Source organism: Caloenas nicobarica, chromosome 1 (assembly GCF_036013445.1).
Source record: "Caloenas nicobarica isolate bCalNic1 chromosome 1, bCalNic1.hap1, whole genome shotgun sequence".
NCBI classification, from domain to species: domain Eukaryota; kingdom Metazoa; phylum Chordata; class Aves; order Columbiformes; family Columbidae; genus Caloenas; species Caloenas nicobarica.
Window position 1 is genome coordinate 2,007,815 of NC_088245.1, and position 18,736 is coordinate 2,026,550.

The following is an 18,736-nucleotide window of genomic DNA, read 5'->3' on the forward strand; positions in this document are numbered from 1 at the left end:
GTACCCCCCCACCAGCGCCCCCAGTACCCCCACACCAGCACCCCCAGTACCCCCCACCAGAGCCCCCAGTACCCCCACACCAGCACCCCCAGTACCCCCACACCAGTGCCCCCAGTACCCCCCCCAGTGCCTTCAGTACCCCTACACCAGTGCCCCCAGTACCCCCCCCAGTGCCTTCAGTACCCCCACACCAGTGCCCCCAGTACCACCCCCAGTGCCTTCAGTACCCCCACACCAGTGCCCCCAATACCCCCCCCCCAGTGCCTTCAGTACCCCTACACCAGTGCCCCCCAGTACCCCCCACCAGCGCCCCCAGTACCCCCACACCAGTGTCCCCAGTTCCCCGCCTCCCCGCCCCGCCCGGGCACTACAACTCCCGGCGGCCACCGCGGCCGGAGCCGGGCCCGGGATCCCGGAGGCGGAGCGGGGCGGAGGAGGAGGCGGAGGAGGAGGAGAGGCCGGAGCCGGCGGCCCCCGGCGGGCCCGGGCCATGGCGAACCCCGGCAGCGGCGCCTCCCTGCGGGGCGAGATCAGTGCGTGGGGGGCCCGGAGCGATCGTGGGGCGGGGGGTTCATGGGCACGGGGGGTGGGGTGGGTCTGCAAGGGAGAGACGAGGGCGGGTGTTAGCGACGGGGTTTGGTGGTGGGAGGATGATTTTGGGGGTGGAAATGATGGTTTTGGGGGTGGAAATGATGGTTTAGGAGGCGAGCGGCCTCTCCAAAGGGAAGGGATAAGAGGAAGGTGAGGATGCTCTTGGGAGGGCTCCTGCTTCTGGGCATGGGGAAGCAGCGGAGCAGGTCAGCGTGGCCCCGCGCAGGGGTGACACACAAATTCGTGAAGCGTTCCGTGTATTTTTGTCCAGAGAGACTTTATCGCGGCTTTTCAGTACCTAAAGGGGAGCTACAAGGAGGCCGGAGAGGGACTTTTCACAAGGGCGTGTGGTGATAGGGCAAGTGGTGATGGCTTTAAAGTGAGAGAGGGGAGATTTAGATTAAATATCAGGAAGAAATCCTTCACTGTGAGGGTGGTGAGACCCTGGCACAGGCTGCCTGGAGAAGCTGTGGATGCCCCATCCCTGGAAGTGTTCAAGACCAGCCTGGACGGGGCTCTGAGCGACCTGGTCTGGTGGAAGGTGTTGAACTAGATGGTCTTCAACACAAACTGCTCTACGATCCTATGGAGAATTCTCATTGTTCCTTCATGAACTAGTGTGCAAGTGTGATCTGAAGAGGCAGTTTTGGGGAGCTGGAGGAGGGGGCATGGTTCCTTTCTTGGAGGGAGATGGTGGGTTGGAGCCATGCAACACCCCAGAGGGCCCAAATGCTGCCTCTCCATGGGTTCCCTCTGCGTGGCTGGAGGTGACAGAGCTGCTTGGACACCTGCTCAGGAATCCTGCCCGTGGGATGGGGCACAGCAGGCTGGTGAGACCCCCCTGCAGTGCTGGGCCAGCTCTGGGTCCTCAGCACGGGACACACATGGACCTGCTGGAGAGGGGCCAGAGGAGCCCCAGCAATGACCCGAGGCTGGAACAGCTCTGCTGGGAGGACAGGCTGGGGGAGTTGGGTGTTCAGCTGGAGAAGAGAAGCTCCGGGGAGACCTGATTGCGGCCTTTCCGGACTTAAAAGGGGCCGAGAAGAGAGATGGGGACAGACTTTTGAGCAGAGCCTGTTGTGATAGGACAAGGGGTGATGGTTTTAAACTAAAGGAGGGAGATTCAGGCTGGACATGCAGAAGAAATTGTTGGCCCTGAGGGTGAGAGCCTGGCCCAGGTTGGCCAGAGAGGTGGTGGCTGAACCATCCCTGGAGACATCGCAGGCCAGGCTGGACGGGGCTCTGATCTGGGTGCAGATGTCCCTGCTCATGGCAGGGGGGGCACTGGGGGAGCTTGGAAGGTCCCTTCAACCCAAACCATCCTGTGATTCTATGATTCTGTGACAAGCCTGGCCGCCTGCCCTGTGGATGGTCAGCAGTAAAGACCGTGGGATGGAGCTCAGCAAAGACCATTGCAAGGACAATTCTGTGCTGTGTGGCCGGTACCCGTGGTAGAGCCGCTCTCAAGTTGCATCAGGAACTGTTTGTTTTCCCCTTGTTGTGCTGCAGCTGGTGAGGCAGAGCTGTAACTCTTGAGTGATGCCGTGCCATGGATTTAGGATGTCCGGCCCTTGCTGTTCTCTTCCCTCCTGCTCCATCACCCGGGTACACCCGGCTGGATGTGGATGTGGGACCCCCATCCGTAGGAACTGATGATATTGTCTTTCACATGCACCTGCCACGTAAGGAATTGTGCAGTAGGAGAGAAGAAATTTGAGGAGTCTGCAGTTGGCAGGTTTGGCGTTTATTTTGGGCTACATAATAAGCCCTTAATGAAATGCTGCTGGAACTTGTTCTTCTTCTCAGTCCTGTTGGTGACAAAGTGATGCTGCTTGGTGAGCTCCATCCTCATCTGGACTTCTTGCTTCTCCTGACATAAACCATGAGAAGCTCCAGTGAAGGAAAAGCATCCTACGCAGGGATATTGGCAAAGGGAATGAGGATTAACAAGCAAATAAAAAGTCCTGCACATACTTGTGATTCCCCTTCAGGGGGTGGTTTCAGTCCACCATAAACTTCAGCCTCATGTTATTCTTTGGGTCTGCTCCATTTTTCATAACCACTGGCTTGCGTTGGCATTTACTGTTTTGTGCTGTTAGATAAAATGCTGCATTTAGGGATGGAGAAAGGGTTGGTCAGTCCAAATGGAATACACGACAAGCTATTTATTTTTTTAAAAAAGAAGGCAAATCATCCTTTTCCTCCTGTTCCACAGACGTAAGTGCCTGCCATGCAACAGGGTTCTTACAGAGATTTATTCAAAGGGGAGGAGCTGTAGCTGCAAAGTCTGTTTTGCCGGTGGATTTTAGTATTGACTTACATGCAGACAGTACCACACAGCTCCTATAAACCCTGCTTTCATAGGGTACCAAGGCCCATGTTTTCACAGAGGGGATGCATTTATCCTGCTGAAGGTTGTGTGGAAATGCACGGGGCTGTTCTTCACTCGTTGCTTCCTTTAAAAGGAAACACACCTGAAAGAAGGTGACACTGTCTGCTAGTGCTGGCAAGTGAAGCCCAGACTTGCCCCATGTAGGTGTGGGCGCTCAGTGAAGGCATCAAAGCTGGAAACTTAATTGTCAAAGCTCCGTTGACTTTTTGGGAAGATGTTTTCTAGTTGGGCTGAGTTGCTTTATGAAGGTGTCCTGTTTCCAGTGATTTTAGATGGAGGACAGTACTCCTAACACTAAATAGTTAAGAGCTCGCTGGGATGAATCTGGACCTAACGAACGCTGCTGGGGTTTGTATTTGGATAAAGTTTCAAGCAAGTCCCATGAAGCATTTCAGAAACTGTAAAGGACAGTCCCTGTGAGGGCCGCGGTCAACGGGGAACCCCCAAACGTGAGGGAGGGGATGCTTAAAATTTTAAATTTTAAAATTTAAAATCATGTGCTGAGCGCGGGCTTGCTGAGGAATAAGCTGCTCATTCCCAACTCTCTCTTCTGGCCCATCTTCCCCGTCTGCTTTTCTCCAGTGCAGAGACCCGTTTGCTCCACATGTATGGTTTTATTTATTTTTTATTTATTCTCTCCCCTCTAGGCTTCTGGGCAGATCGAACACCAGTTCATGAAGCAGCCCGGCGGGGGGAAATCCTGCAGCTGCAGCAGCTGATAGAGAGCGGAGCCTGCGTCAACGCCGTCACCTACGACTCTATCACCCCGTTGCACGAGGCGAGTCTGCGGGGGCAGACGCAGTGTGTCAAGCTCCTGCTGGCTGCAGGGGCCCAGGTGCGTGTTCAGGTCTGATCCAACCGGCGTGTGCCCAGGTGGCCAAGAGGCCACCAGCATCCTGGCTGGTACCAGCACTGGTGTGGCCAGCAGGCCCAGGGCAGTGACCGGCCTGTGCTGGGCACTGGGGAGGCCAAACCTCCAATCCTGGGGGCAGTTTGGGGCCCCTCACACCAAGAAAGGCCTTGAGGTGCTGGAGCGAGTTGGGAGAAGGGAACGGAGCTGGGGAAGGGGCTGGAGCACAAGTGTGATGGGAGCGGCTGAGGGAGCTGGGGGTTCAGCCTGGAGAACAGGAGCTGAGAGGAGACCTTCTGATCTCTGAACTGCCTGAAAGGAGCTTGGAGCCAGGGGGGGTCGGGCTCTGCTCCCCAGGAACAAGCGCCAGGAGCAGAGGAAACGGCCTCAAGTTGCACCAGGGGAGGTTGAAGTTGGATCTTGGGAGCAATTTCTTCCCCAAAGGGCTGTGGGGCATTGGAACAGGCTGCCCAGGGCAGTGGTGGAGTCACCATCCCTGGAGGGGTTGGACAGACAGAGATGAGGTTCTCAGGGACATGGGGTAGTGCCAGGGGTGGGTTAACAGTTGGACTTGATGATCTTGAGGATCTTTTCCAACCAAAATGATTCTATGATTCTGTGGTTTAGTGGTGGACTTTGCAGTGTTGGGTTAACAGACTCAATGATTTTAAAGGTCTTTTCCAACCAAAATGATTCTGTGACTCTATGATGTTTGAAGTTGTTTCTGGGATCTGGATTCTCCCCATCTAGGTCTAGGCTCTTCTTCATCACCATGGGCTTTCTGGACGGTCAGCAGAGGATGGTTGGACTCTTCAGAGGGTCTCTGTCCTCACTATCAACAGAGCCTGGGGTGACTAGAAATCTAATTTAGATGACTCAAGATTCTGAATCTAGCTGGGTTGAATCAAGGGGCCAGAAGGGGATCAGGGGACATGTAGTTTTCAGAGAGGGAGAAGACCATAATGATGAAAATAACAGCTTGAACTTGTGACATTAACGTACATCTGTGCCTGAGAGTGATGAGAACAATACAAGCCACATTGCTGGTCATAGCAACAAACTCTTTCCTGAGTCCAGACTGCTTCTAGAGTTAAAAGAAATACATAAGAGGGCACGGCCACGCAGCAGCCTGCAGGTACCTAACATTTTTTTTCTCCCTTGAAGGTGGATGCCAGGAATATCGACGGCAGCACTCCGCTCTGCGACGCCTGTGCCTCGGGTAGCATCGAGTGCGTCAAAGTGCTGCTGTCCCATGGCGCCAAGGTGAACCCTCCGCTTTACACGGCGTCTCCTCTCCACGAGGCCTGCATGAACGGTGAGCCCGCGTGGTCTTGTCTTTACATGGTTATTTGCAGCTTGGAAAAAAAAAAAAAACAAAGCACACAAAACCCAACAAACAAAAAAACCCAAAAAACAACCAACCAAAAAAAGCCACAAACAAAACAAACCCAAAAAACCAGACCAAACAAAAAACCCCCAAACCTAATCAATCAAATGACCAACCAAAAAACAACAGAAAAACCCACAAAACAAAACAAAAACCAGCTGCCAAGTATCTTAAATTGACCGTAAGCTGTTGTTGCTCCTCTGGACCTTACAGCTTGTGAATATTTGAGCCTCATGTGAGCACAGCTCCCTCTGAATGCAGAATGCAAAGCTCTGTGGTATCAGCTGAATAAAGCCATCCCTTGTGCCTGGGTGCTTTTATCTCACGTGATGGACATGGGATAAGATGTTAGGGAGATAAAGCACCAGCGTCTTGATGCTCTGTTAGAAAACTTTGGGCCAAACCAGTAGTTTTGGTTTTGCGAGCAAAGGGGAGTTCGCATCCCTCCCCTCTGAGTTGAGACGGGATAAATTGTTCTGATTAAGACATGAGACTGATTTAATCGAGTGGTTCTGTCCCAGATCTGCCAGTTGTTCTGAGCTGATGGATGAAGGTGTCAGGTGGGAAGAAAGTGCCAGGGACAGGTGGGCAGCATTGATGCCCATGTTGCTCCTTGTCCCTCTCTCAACCTTTTCCAGCTGGAGGGGCCTTTCCCAGCTATAAGAGAAGACCACAGGAGCCAAAATAATGTTCCAGCTCACACATGCCAGCTCCTTTCTCCTCAAGCCTCTCCTGGATGTTTGGATCTGAGTTATGGAGCAAGAGCGAGCATCAGGGTGGCTGTGACAGCAGCAGAGGCGGGGAGAGCAACAGGGGGTTATCTAGGTGTAATTCCTCCCCTGAACTTACGCTTGCACAGCTGCACCAGCAGGAAAGCCGGGATGTGAGAGCGGCGATGTCCCCATTAGATGATCGTGACCAAATCTCTGAATCGTTTTGTGCCTCAGTTTTCTCTCTGTAAGATGTGATACCTCTTCTCTCCTCGCCTTCACTCATTTTGTTATATGCGGTCCTGGACAGTTTCCCTTCGACCGTGAAAGATGCAGGAGACAGAATTTTTGTCAAACAAGTAATTACTTAAATACATGTGAGCTCTTGGTTAGTTTTTCCTTGTTAAACCTTTTTTCCAAGGCCTATTGATGACGACTGCGTGCTTTCTGTTAAGTCACATTATTAGCATCAGAAAAAGTAAAGCTGGAGTGGGCTTGAAGGTGATCTAATCCACCCAGGGCAGGATCAGCAATACAAGCGGCTCCACGAACAACAGATAATTCAGTGCAAAGGCTTAAATTCAGATTTGTTTGCCCTGACTCCCTGCAAGACGTGTTAGCTCTAGCTCTGTGCCGTGCAGATGTGACACTGTTTCTTGTGTCCTGCTCTCGTTCTTGGTCCTACAGTGTATTATATTGGCTCAGAAGCATTTGTATTTCGCAGCTCTCACCCCAAATATTAAGCAGGCTGTTTGTCAAGCTGATCTCGGCATGCCATATGCTCTTGTTTGACCTGGATTCTTTCTTTTGACTCGATTCTTCTCTTTCTAAAGGTAGCTCAGAGTGCGTGCAGCTCCTCATCGACGTCGGTGCAAACTTGGAGGCTCACGACTGCCATTTCGGGACACCCCTGCACGTGGCCTGTGCCCGGGAGCACCTGGACTGTGTGAAGTTGCTGCTCAAGGCAGGTACGGAGCCGTGGGGTTTGCTGCTGGGTGAGCAGGAGATGGTCTCTATGAACAGCGTTTCCCCTCAGTGCTCCGCAGCAGCGTTCTTGTCAAAGAGCTTATTCATTTATTCATTCACGCTATAATACAGGTGACAAAGGTGAAAGGTTTTGCCTTAATCTGAGCAAAGCTTAATGCTTGAGCATTTTTTAAGCCTGTGCCCGTCAATATTCAGTTTGTGATGTTCCCAGTGACGTTCCCATTCTCTTTGTACCAGCACTGGTGTGGCCAGCAGGCCCAGGGCAGTGACCGTCCCTGTGCTGGGCACTGCGGAGGCCAAACCTTGAATCCTAGGGTCAGTTTGGGGCCCCTCACGCCAAGAAAGGCCTTGAGGTGCTGGAGTGAGTTGAGAGAAGGGAACGGAGCTGGGGAAGGGGCTGGAGCACAAGTGTGATGGGAGCGGCTGAGGGAGCTGGGGGTTCAGCTGGAGAACAGGAGCTGAGGGGAGACCTTCTGATCTCTGAACTGCCTGGAAGGAGCTTGGAGCCAGGGGGGGTTGGGCTCTGCTCCCCAGGAACAAGCGCCAGGAGCAGAGGAAACGGCCCCAAGTTGCACCAGGGGAGGTTGAGGTTGGATCTTGGGAGCAATTTCTTCCCCAAAGGGCTGTGGGGCATTGGAACAGGCTGCCCAGGGCAGTGCTGGAGTCACCAACCCTGGAGGGGTTGAACAGACGGAGATGAGGTTCTCAGGGACATGGGGCAGTGCCAGGGATGGGGTAGTGGTTGGGCTTGATGATCTTGAGGGTCTTTTCCAACCAAAACGATTCTACGATTCTTAATCAAATCCAGACCACTTCTCCCCCCTAGAGCAAAGTTTCAGCTTCTTCCCAAAAGCGGCATCGACTGCTGGGCACACGTTCAGCTGTAGCACCGTCATGTGGTTTTGGATGGGTGCGAGAGGGAGATTGTTGGGTTTGACGTTGTACAGAAAACCGGCGATGAAGTCACCTCATTCCTCAGGGAGATCTGGTTAGTGTTATGCCCAGATGAATTTGCTGGATGTTCAAGTCAAAGTTCTGTGCTCCAAGTTTCACATCCCAATTTTCTTGCTGCTTACTTGGGGAGTTTGGAGTTGGAGTTCTTCTCTTTGTATGGGCTTACCAGGAGGAGATTTATTTCACTGGATGTTAATTATATAAAAATTACACATCTGAGCTAGTTTGTTTCCAGCCGCTCCGGTTCCCTGTCTTGGACACCTGTTAATTGATTCCCCAGAAATTCCCGTTTCTCCTCGTTAATTATAAGGACAGTTTAGTGTAGCTACACATATCTAGAAGTCCATTGTTTGAATTCAGTGAAGTTCAGCTCACCTCTGCTGAAAAAGCCCATTGATACTAATAAAATGCAAGGAGTTTGGGGGGGATTGAAAGGACCTTTTGCTGTTAGCTTATAAAAGCCCAACTTAGCAAAAAATATCTGTAACTAAAACTTGATCCTGCAGTAGCATCTGACGGTGAGCTGCAACATTTCATGGGTCTGGGATATTTCTGTTAAAACAATTAGCAAAGTTGTCACTGTTTGTCTTGAGTTGGAATATTCCATTGAGATGACTAGGAACGGCTCTTTGCTGGCTTTGGACTGCACAGATTCAGGAAGCAATTCTGAATTTCACACTCAGCTGCTCATTTACTCAGTAACATGGACTAAAATCCTTTCTCTGCAAGGAGAACACAAAACCAGAGAAGAAAACTCATGCACTGCCAGCACCGAGAACTTGTTCAGCAGTTTGGTTTCCTGTTTGTGCTGTTTTGTTTGGATCTTGTTCCAGCTGCTTGTGCGTCTTTTAACAGCAATTTTTTCCCTGGTCGAACTCATTACATTTGGGTCAAGTGAGACTTTTATGAACAGGTTTGTTTTCTTCTTTCTGGCCTCAGGGGCAAATGTGAATGCTGCTAAACTTCACGAGACAGCCCTCCACCACGCAGCCAAAGTGAAAAACGTGGATCTGGTGGAGATGCTGATTGAATTTGGAGGAAACATTTACGCAAGGGACAACCGAGGGAAGAAGCCATCGGATTACACCTGGAGCAGCAGTCCCACGGCAAAGTGCTTTGAGTACTATGAAAGTAAGTGAGATACGATCCCCTGCCCCAGGGATTCGGTGACTGCTGACTCCATTGCACCACGTCGTGGTCCTTGATCCGCTTTGATTTTTATATCCCTGATCATCCTCCTGTGAAGGTGCAGAGTTCTTGGTGGCACACGTACGCCAGCTGGCTGTGGGCTATAGCTCTGCTTAATTGTGGTTGAGTGACAGTGGCAAGATGGTCCAAATCGTGTCCTCCTTGAATTTAGGTCCCTCTCATGTGTCAGCATCAGCGTTTATGCTTTGATGTGTTAAGTCAGGTCAAAGAAATTCCCCAGTTGAAAACTCATTTTATTTGGGGCAGGGAATGCGTTAAACTTTAGCTGCGCTGGCTGTCTCATTTTGGAGGAGACATTTGACTGAGGCTTGAAAATGGCTTTAAATCGACCTTTGTTTTGGTTACCCGTAAAGGACCTCAGAGGAGTAATTCACAAACCCTTCTGGGCATTTGCAGACTGCTGCTGCACTGGGTGATCCTAAGCATCAGAGAATCATAGAATGGTTTGGGTTGGAAGGACCTTTCAAGACCATAGGATCATTTTGGTTGGAAAAGACCTTTAAGATCATCGAATCCAACCGTTAACCCACCCCTGGCACTACCCCATGTCCCCAAGAACCTCATCTCCACGTCTGTTCAACCCCTCCAGGGATGGTGACTCCAGCACTGCCCTGGGCAGCCTGTTCCAATGCCCCACAGCCCTTTGGGGAAGAAATTGCTCCCAAGATCCAACTTCAACCTCCCCTGGTGCAACTTGAGGCCGTTTCCTCTGGTCCTGGCGCTTGTTCCTGGGGAGCAGAGCCCGACCCCCCGTGGCTCCAAGCTCCTTTCAGGCAGTTCAGAGATCAGAAGGTCTCCCCTCAGCTCCTGTTCTCCAGCTGAACCCCCAGCTCCCTCAGCCGCTCCCATCACACTTGTGCTCCAGCCCCTTCCCCAGCTCCGTTCCCTTCTCCCAACTCGCTCCAGCACCTCAAGGCCTTTCTTGGCGTGAGGGGCCCAAAACTGCCCCCAGGATTCAAGGTTTGGCCTGTGCAATGCCCAGCACAGGGACAGTCACTGCCCTGGGCCTGCTGGCCACACCAGTGCTGGTACCAAAGCCGGTCCCTGGCTCTGCGGTGCATTCCCTGGGCTGCTGTGGGGAGGTTAAACACTCACAAGCAGAGCCAAGTTTGTGTTCGCAGCAGGGACGACGCCAGGCGTCACCCTTCTGGGAGGTCCGTGCTCTGCGGGAAGATCAGCCATCTGCTGAGCCGCAGCTCTAACTTTGGATCCTCTTTTCTCCTTTTAGAAACGCCTCTGAGTTTGTCGCAGCTCTGCAGAGTTACGGTGAGGAAAGCCGCCGGGCAGCGAGCGCTGGAGAAGATTGCCAAGCTAAATATTCCTCCACGATTAATCCAGTACCTGTCCTACAACTGACAAGGGTGAAGGTGGCCAGGAAGGACGATATCTTTAGCTCCTGCAGTATTAAGTATCTGTCTCTTTCTCTTCTACCTCCCCCCCAAGAAACTCCTTTTAATTTAAGCAAACTGGTGTAAATAGTATTTACGAGGCAGCACTTCACAGCCCTTCCTCTTCTCCGTTGGCAAACAGGCTCAGTAGTGCTGGCTTGAAGTTGTAACCTCTCCTGGGGTGATCTGTTAGACTGTCACTATGTTCGAGGCTGTAACGCCCTTTGAGAGGGATTAATCTCACCTAATTTTATCTGTCTCTAGCCTAAAGGCATCTCCGTATGATCTCGCCAGGCTCCCTTTGCAGTCAGTGAAGGGAAATAAATACTTCTGGAGCGTGATTCATCTGTCCTGTTTTAGATGCCCGCGCTGGGATGACACAATATTCCTCGGGAGCACCTGTCTCTGCTGGCTGCAAAGGGATTTAGAGGTGATGCCCTCGGATCCAGACATCTGTGTTTCTGTGGTGGGAGCCCTGGATCCCACCTCTGCGTTCATAGCTCAAGTGACGACAGCCTAATGCCAAGGGACGAGGCTTGAGGGACCTGCATGCTCTAGCTGGAGGCAAATTAAGTCCCCAGCAAGCTCAGGACTAATTAGAGGCACTGTAACCGGTTATTGACTTGCCATGAACATCAACAGGCTTTGACTCAACACCAGCAGCGAGGACAAACTGCTGCCAGGTCAGGGGTGTCTTTTCCTCGCTGAAGGTGACCCAGCTCTTACTGTAACGTTCCTCTAGGATGTCACCACGTCTAATTTTCAAGCCTAAGTAGGTCTCTCTGCACGTCCAAGGATGCTTCCCTCCGGGTGGCTGGTCCCAAACAATATTTCTCCACTTGCTCTGTCCTGCTGTGGCCACACGCAGTTGGTTTTATGTGCAATAAGTGGCTGAGCTGCTGCCCGGTGATGCCTGAAGTCCGGCAAGGCCACGTCCCTCATGTAGCGGTGCAGATCCCGGAGGTATCTACCCACCCGTGAAAGGCTCTGCCTTGGATTTTTAGATTTTTATTTTCATTTTTTAACCCGTTCTGAGTTTCTCTCTCAACGCTGGAGCCTCTCCAGAGGTTGGCAGCGGGATCCAGCCCCGAGCCGTGTGCTGCCAAGCGTTGTGCTTGAATCCTTTGGCTTCAGCAGGCCCGACTGCAGCTTTGCCCGTCAGTGATTTCACCCTTCAGGGTGACATTTGTATGAGCAGAGCCAAAATTGTCACCTACCTTCCAGATGAGATATTACGTGTTGTCTGAGTGCGGTAACCTATGGGATACATGGTACCAAGGGGATGGAGCTCCCTCATGTCCCCATGGAGAGTCTTATCACTGTGATGAGAGCAAATTCCTCCTATGAATGACAGCAAATATTAAAAAATGCGCTGTCTAATGCGGCACGGAGCTAACTCAGGGCTCTTGACGTCTTTCATGCTATGAATTAATGCTTGAGAGCAAACAATTGCTTGCTCATCGCTTGCAAGATCTCCTGTTCCCCCCAGCCAGCACAAAGGGGCTCAGCCTCAGGAGGGACAGGGAAAATAATAAAATAAAATAAAATAAAATAGGGTTAAAGAGCTGAGGTGGCGTTGAATGCACTTTATTAGTGACCAGCGAATCACTTGGTTTTTTTTAATTTTTGGTTAGGTTTGTTCCCCCTTGCACCCCTTTACTTTTTTTTTTTTTTTTTTTTTTGCTGTGCCATGTCATATAGGACAGGACGGAAAAATTTTCGAGATCCTGCTCTTTGGGGGATTGTCCGTTTATAATTCTGATTTTCGTGTTTAAAGTATCAGAAAGCTGAAATTGCTGAGAAGCTCAGGGAAGCCCTAGAGGTGTTTATTGTGGGATTCATCCCTGTGATTGATTGGATAAAGGTTTTGTATTGTGTCTTTCAAGAAAAGCTTCCTCTGCCTGACATGCATGTCCTTAGAGATCAATACATATTAGGAAAGTGCACCTTTTGGTAATCTGGGGTGAAAACCTTCCCTCTTGGTGCAAATTCAAATCCCTTGTTAGGTATCTTGTTTTAACATTGCCTAAACTGGTGAAATAATGAAATGGTAAAGTCCAAGTTTCCAGGGTAAAAACAAAAGACACCTTGAATAACCGAGAATAAAATTACAAGTTCCTATTTACATCATCTTTATTTTTTCCCTTCTCTTTTAAGTCACCTCTCTGGTAGGTCCTAAAGTTTGGTTCTTTTATTTTTTAATCTCTTTTATGAGGTCCTGCTGATCGAAGTCCAGGAAGGACTTACCGAGAGAGCTAAAGCACCTTTTATGTGGTGGCAATATTCAGAATTGTTCAGTAGCCGTTTTCTTAAGATATCCACATGTGGCGGCCGTGTCTGGAGGGAAAAAATGTTCTAGGAAAGTCCTTTGAGAGCAAACAAGCTAAAACCAACAACCGAGTCATTCACCAGTGTGCCATGGTACCGAGGCAAGTGCCTGGATCATGTTATGGCTGTTGACGAGCTGATGGGTGTTTATTTGTGTGTTTATGGGTTTCTAAACTACGAGTAAAATTTGAGATTATTTTCAATATTTTATCCAACCTGTCCAGCCTTCGGTTCTTTTAATCCTGCAGGGATTTCTCAGCTGGTTGTGAAGCGTTTTACAGCTCGGAGTAAAGGCAAAGTAGATGCCAAATTAAACCCGTGCGATGTTTTGGCTTCTCTTAGTATCTCAAACTGCGATTTTTGTGGCAGTCAGCAGTTACTACACAAGCAGTGGCATCATCCTTGCTGCAGATATAGTCTGGATATCTGGGAGGCCGTGGACACGTTGTTCTGTATCTCATTAAACTGTGCCCATCTCTCATTCCACCATCGCATCGCAGGTACGGGTTGGGAAAGGCAGTTGTGGCTGCCCCCCAAAGAGATCCCTCTGGATATTTTTGCACTGGTTGTGTTTTGTTTCTTGTATAAGAAGGTCTTAAGAGGCCAACTGTCTGAGGTTCAACAAGGCCAAGTGCCGGGTCCTGCACTTGGGTCACAACAACCCCATGAATGCTGCAGGATCGGGGAAGAGCGGCTGGAAAGTGCCCACGGAAAAGGACCTGGGGGTGTTGGTGCCAGCGGCTGAACATGAGCCAGCGTGTGCCCAGGTGGCCAAGAGGCCACCAGCATCCTGGCTGGTACCAGCACTGGTGTGGCCAGCAGGCCCAGGGCAGTGACCGGCCTGTGCTGGGCGCTGGGGAGGCCAAACCTCCAGTCCTGGGGGCAGTTTGGGGCCCCTCACGCCAAGAAAGGCCTTGAGGTGCTGGAGCGAGTTGAGAGAAGGGAACGGAGCTGGGGAAGGGGCTGGAGCACAAGTGTGATGGGAGCGGCTGAGGGAGCTGGGGGTTCAGCTGGAGAACAGGAGCTGAGGGGAGACCTTCTGATCTCTGAACTGCCTGGAAGGAGCTTGGAGCCAGGGGGGGTCGGGCTCTGCTCCCCAGGAACAAGCGCCAGGACCAGAGGAAACGGCCCCAAGTTGCACCAGGGGAGGTTGAGGTTGGATCTGGGGAACAATTTCTTCCCCCAGGGCAGTGCTGGAGTCACCGTCCCTGGAGGGGTTGAACAGATGTGGAGATGAGGTTCTCTGGGACATGGGGTAGAGGTGGATTTGGCAGTGTTGGGTTAACAGTTGGACCTGATGCTCTTAAAGGTCTTTTCCAACCAAATGTTTCTCTAAGAGGACCTTATCTTCTGGAAGCTTTATGTATCTCACCTGTGTGATGTGCCCTCTGGCCACATAGGGTTGACTTCTCTCAGGTATGGGTTAAAAAAACATGGAGATCCCAGTTCACACATATTATGGGGACTGGGTGCCTTCGCTGTTTTGGTGGCAGCCAAAGGACACGTGCGTTTATAAAGAGTTTGGGGATTGTAGGGATGAAAGAGGCTGAATCACGAGTGTTATTAAGTGAAACTCCTCAGCTGACTCTGCTTGGGTTACTCCCTGTGCTTAATTTTATGTCAGGTTCTGGCTATTATTTGACTTTCTTCACCCTTTAATCTGAATGTCAAATCAGGGCATGAATCCAACACAAACCCAAACCCACCAGACCAGTTTGCAAACCCTGTGGAGGATTTTGGGCTACCTCCCCTCTCCTGTGTGTTTCTCTTTATAGAATCATAGAATAGTTTGGGTTGGAAGGGACCCTCAAAGCTCCCCCAGTGCCCCCCCTGCCATGAGCAGGGACATCTGCACCAGCTCAGGTTGCTCAGAGCCCCGTCCAGCCTGGCCTGGGATGTCTCCAGGGATGGTTCATCCACCACCTCTCTGGCCAACCTGGGCCAGGCTCTCACCACCCTCAGGGCCAACAATTTCTTCCTCATGTCCAGCCTGAATCTCCCTCCTTTAGTTTAAAACCATCACCCCTTGTCCTATCACAACAGGCCCTGCTCGAAAGTCTCTCCCTGTCTTTCTTCTCGGCCCCTTTTAAGTCCGGAAAGGCTGCAATCAGGTCTCCGTGGACCTTCTCTTCTCCAGGCTGAACACCCCAACTCTCTCAGTCTGTCGTCCCAGCAGAGCCGTTCCAGCCCTCTGATCATCTTGGTTGGTCCTTCCTGCACCACCAGCTTTGCTACGGGTCCAGCAGCACGAGGAACAGTCTGAAATAACCCCGCTGCTTCAGAGAAGCCCAGGTGAGAACAGAGCTTTGCTTTCATCCATGAGAATCATCTTTCAGCCAGTCAGCCTTGCTCTTGGGTTCTGCTGGTTGCTGCTGGCCGGGCTTCTTAAGATCACCTTGCAAACGGGAAGCTTGATGGCAGCAGCTTTTTTCCGACTATGTGAAGTTTGTCCAGAAAAAACAAGGTGTTCCTGAAGCCAATGCCTTGGAAGAAACCCTGGTGGAGCTGAAGAATTAACTCCTTGTAATGCCAGCAGCTGTTGCTTTCCCTGGATGAGGCGGAGAGGAGCCACCCTTCCCCTCGGGGCATGAAGGACAGGTTTGTGCCCTTGGTTGCAGCTCTCCAAGTCTCGGTGTAAAGAAGCAGTGGAGAAGGGAAAAGATCGAACACAAATGGGGTTGGTTTTTTTCATTTTTTAATATCTTCAGGGGACTTTGTACAAGAGAACCGCCCTGACCTGAGCAGCAGCAAACAAAGACCTCAGTGTCCTCTGGAAAGTGGTATCTGAAGATGAGTAATGTGGTGGTTGTGTCATGTTCAGGGCAAGCTTGAGCATGAAGTATCTGTTCTACCTCTTGATTTAAAAAAAAAAACAACCCGGCAGTCAAACATTGAAGACCTTGAGTATTTACTGAGCTTTCACATACCCTGTTCATCACTTCCCTCCTTTCTTCGGGGGAACAAGCAATGGCTTCAAGTTGCGCCAGGGGAGGTTGAGGTTGGATCTGGGGAACAATTTCTTCCCCAAAGGGCTGTGGGGCATTGGAACAGGCTGCCCAGGAGTCACCATCCCTGGAGGGGTTGGACAGACGGAGATGAGGTTCTTGGGGACATGGGTTAGTGCCAGTGTTGGGTTAATGGTTGGACTTGATGATCTTGAGGGGCTTTTCCAACCAAAATGATTCTATGATTCTGTCTTGCAGGCACTTGCAGGAAGATGAGCAGGAGCTGGTCTCTGTTGTCTGGAACCTGCTTGAGGTCCAGCCTTGGGCAGCCCTGAGGCTGGTGAACGTCCCATTCCTTGGCCTGGGGGTGGCTGGAGCACCAGTTGTTTTGAAATTGGAATCTTTAAGTCCAAAGTTGTTATTTTCAAAAGTAAAGCCAGCACCTAAATCCATAGCAAGGTAGCAAAGCATAAAGGAGGCAAAAACCCTACTGATTTCTGGAAACCTTGACTACTTCTGCGTGACACCTTCAGGTTTGCCTGTGCTGTGAGTTAACCACAGCTCTCCTTCCTGCATGCCACTGGGGACAAAAACCTCATGTGTCCTGCAAAAAAAAAAACCAACAAACCCAAATCAACTCACTTTTTCACCCAACAGCTTAGATGCAGCTTGTGCTTTGGTAGGTGCCCTATAACTGTGATATCCTCATGCTTCTCTGGGTTTAGGCATCGAGACACCAGGTTCATAAAGCATTGACCTCTGTTTGGAAAGGGTACAGCAGGCTACGAAGATGCTCTTAGTATTTCTACCTAATTGTCTGATTTTTAATGGTTTCTAGCACGTCATGATGGTAAGGTTTGGGCAGGTGCAGATGGGCTGGAGTGTTACTCATGATGAAAACTCACTCCGAAAGGTTTCATCTGCGCTTGACTTTGTTTCTTCCACATATGGCTGCAGTTGGGGTGTGGGGTCTGCATGGGGGCCCTGTGAGCTCCCCTCACCTCGTCAGCCTCACGCCTAATTGCAGTGGTGCTGCGGGCAGGCAGAGCGTGAGCCCATGGCTTTATGGACCTGTGCATCTTCACCAAAACGGTTATCGAGCATTGGAACAGGCTGTGCAGGGACGTGGTGGAGTCACCATCCCTGGAGGGGTTTACAAGATGCATAGATGAGGTTCTTAGGGACATAGTTTAGTGGTGGACTTGGCAGTGTTGGGTTAATGGTTGGACTCAAAGTTCTTAAAGGTCTTTTCCAGCCAAATGATTCTATGAAATAACCCGCCTGTGGTTGAACCAGCCCTGGTTGGCCACGTCCAAGGAATTATAGTCAATGGCTCAGTGTCTAAGTGGAAACCAGTAATGAGTGAATCACAGAATGTTTTCAGTTGGAAGGGACCCACAAGGATCATCGAGTCCAACTCCTGTCCCTGCACAGACAACCCCACAGGTCACACCGTGTCTCTGAGGACGTTGTCCAGTCTCTTCTTGAACACTGTCAGGTTGGGGCTGTGACACCTCCCTGGGGAGCCTGTTCCAGTGTCCAGCACCCTCTGGGGGAAGAACCTTTTCCTCGTGTCCAACTGACCCTCCCCTGGCACATCTTCCTGCCATTCCCTCGGGTTCTGTTGTTGGTCACTAAAGAGAAGAGCTCAGCCCTGCCCCTCCTGCTCCCCTTGTGAGGAGGCTGCAGCCCCATGAGCTCTGCCCTCAGTCTTCTCCAGCCCGAACAAACCCGGTGACTTCAGCTACTCCTCATATGGCTTCCCCTCCAAACCCTTTGCCAACTTCGTAGCCTCTTCTGCACACTAAGGTTTGGGAGTGGTGTCCCTCAAGGGTCTGTCCTGAGACCGATATTATTTAGTATCTTCATCACTGGTGTAGACGGTGGGATTGAGTGCATCCTCAGCAAGTTGGCAGATGACACCAAGCTGAGTGGTGCGGTTGATTCGCTAGAGGGATGGGATGCCATCCAGACATGAGGAAGGAATTGTTGGCCCTGAGGGTGGTGAGAGCCTGGCCCAGGTTGGCCAGAGAGGTGGTGGCTGAACCATCCCTGGAGACATCCCAGGCCAGGCTGGACGGGGCTCTGAGCAACCTGAGCTGGTGCAGATGTCCCTGCTCATGGCAGGGGGGACACTGGGGGAGCTGGGAAGGTCCCTTCGACCTAAACCATTCTATGACTGTATAAAAATAGGCTTGTTTTTATAGCGCTCACAGGCTTTTAGGGTCATGCTGTCTGATTTTAGAGGGCACCAAAATGATGAAAAATACACCTCCTGTTGCCCCCCAAATTTTAGTCCTTGTTTTCCAGGGATGCCTCCCACATCTTGCTGAAAGCTGGGAAGAAGCTCAACCCCGCTCACCAGGTCCTCATGGGCCGGTTGGGAAAAGGCGCCTTGGGGAGGTGATTTTTTGGGGCGGGGGGGGACTGGCACCGATTTGTGATGGGAGTGTGAAAAAGCGTCAAAAACCTGCAGGTTTTGTCGCAGCGGGGGTTGCGGGAGCCTCTCCCCGCCGCGGTGCCGCTTGGCGGTGCTGCTCCTCCCGGTAAAAACAGCAAAACCTCCCTGGGGAGTGGGAAATATTTAACCAGCTGAGTCCGCGCCAGCCACATTTTCGCGGGAGAAAGGCAAATCCTGGAAAAGCTTTGAAAATCTGTTCCCCAAAACAAGCCCGGGCGGTTTTTCGTGGGCAAAGGCATCGTGGGTCCCCCCGAGCTAAAATGCTCTTTTATTTCAGCAAAGCTCTGAATTCTGCAAACACGGGCCCTGTTTCACCTGTATTTGTTTGGGGTTTTTTTTCCCCTTATCCTGGTAAAAATGAAAAACTGCCCCAGGGTGATTCAGTTCCTACCTCCAGGCTTCAGTTCTCTGCATCACAAAGAGATTTTTCGCATTCTCCAGATTTGTCAGTAGTAAAATTCCCTCTGATCTTGGCTTGGCAGGGAGGGATGCATTTTTAAGGAGAAAAAAAACGGAATTGAGGAAAAGTTGTGC

General features: G+C 51.0%; 1 protein-coding gene across 4 annotated transcripts; it reads left to right on the forward strand.

Moving 5' to 3' along the window:
- The first annotated feature begins 451 nt into the window (after positions 1 to 451).
- ASB13 (ankyrin repeat and SOCS box containing 13) lies at positions 452 to 14,972 on the forward strand. 4 transcript variants are annotated; one of them, XR_010606921.1, is made up of 7 exons: positions 452 to 533; positions 3,631 to 3,818; positions 4,998 to 5,148; positions 6,764 to 6,898; positions 8,811 to 9,002; positions 10,309 to 10,488; positions 14,934 to 14,972. XR_010606921.1 is itself a non-coding variant. In XM_065643880.1 (6 exons), the coding sequence occupies exons 1-6, from the start codon at positions 491 to 493 to the stop codon at positions 10,434 to 10,436; spliced, it is 837 nt and encodes a 278-aa protein (XP_065499952.1). In that variant the 5' UTR covers positions 452 to 490; the 3' UTR covers positions 10,437 to 10,809. The 4 variants fall into 4 exon arrangements, 1 of the variants encoding a protein (XP_065499952.1); XR_010606920.1 differs by lacking the exon at positions 14,934 to 14,972 and adding an exon at positions 10,829 to 12,972; XR_010606919.1 differs by lacking the exon at positions 14,934 to 14,972 and adding an exon at positions 10,733 to 10,809.
- The last annotated feature ends 3,764 nt before the right edge of the window (positions 14,973 to 18,736 follow it).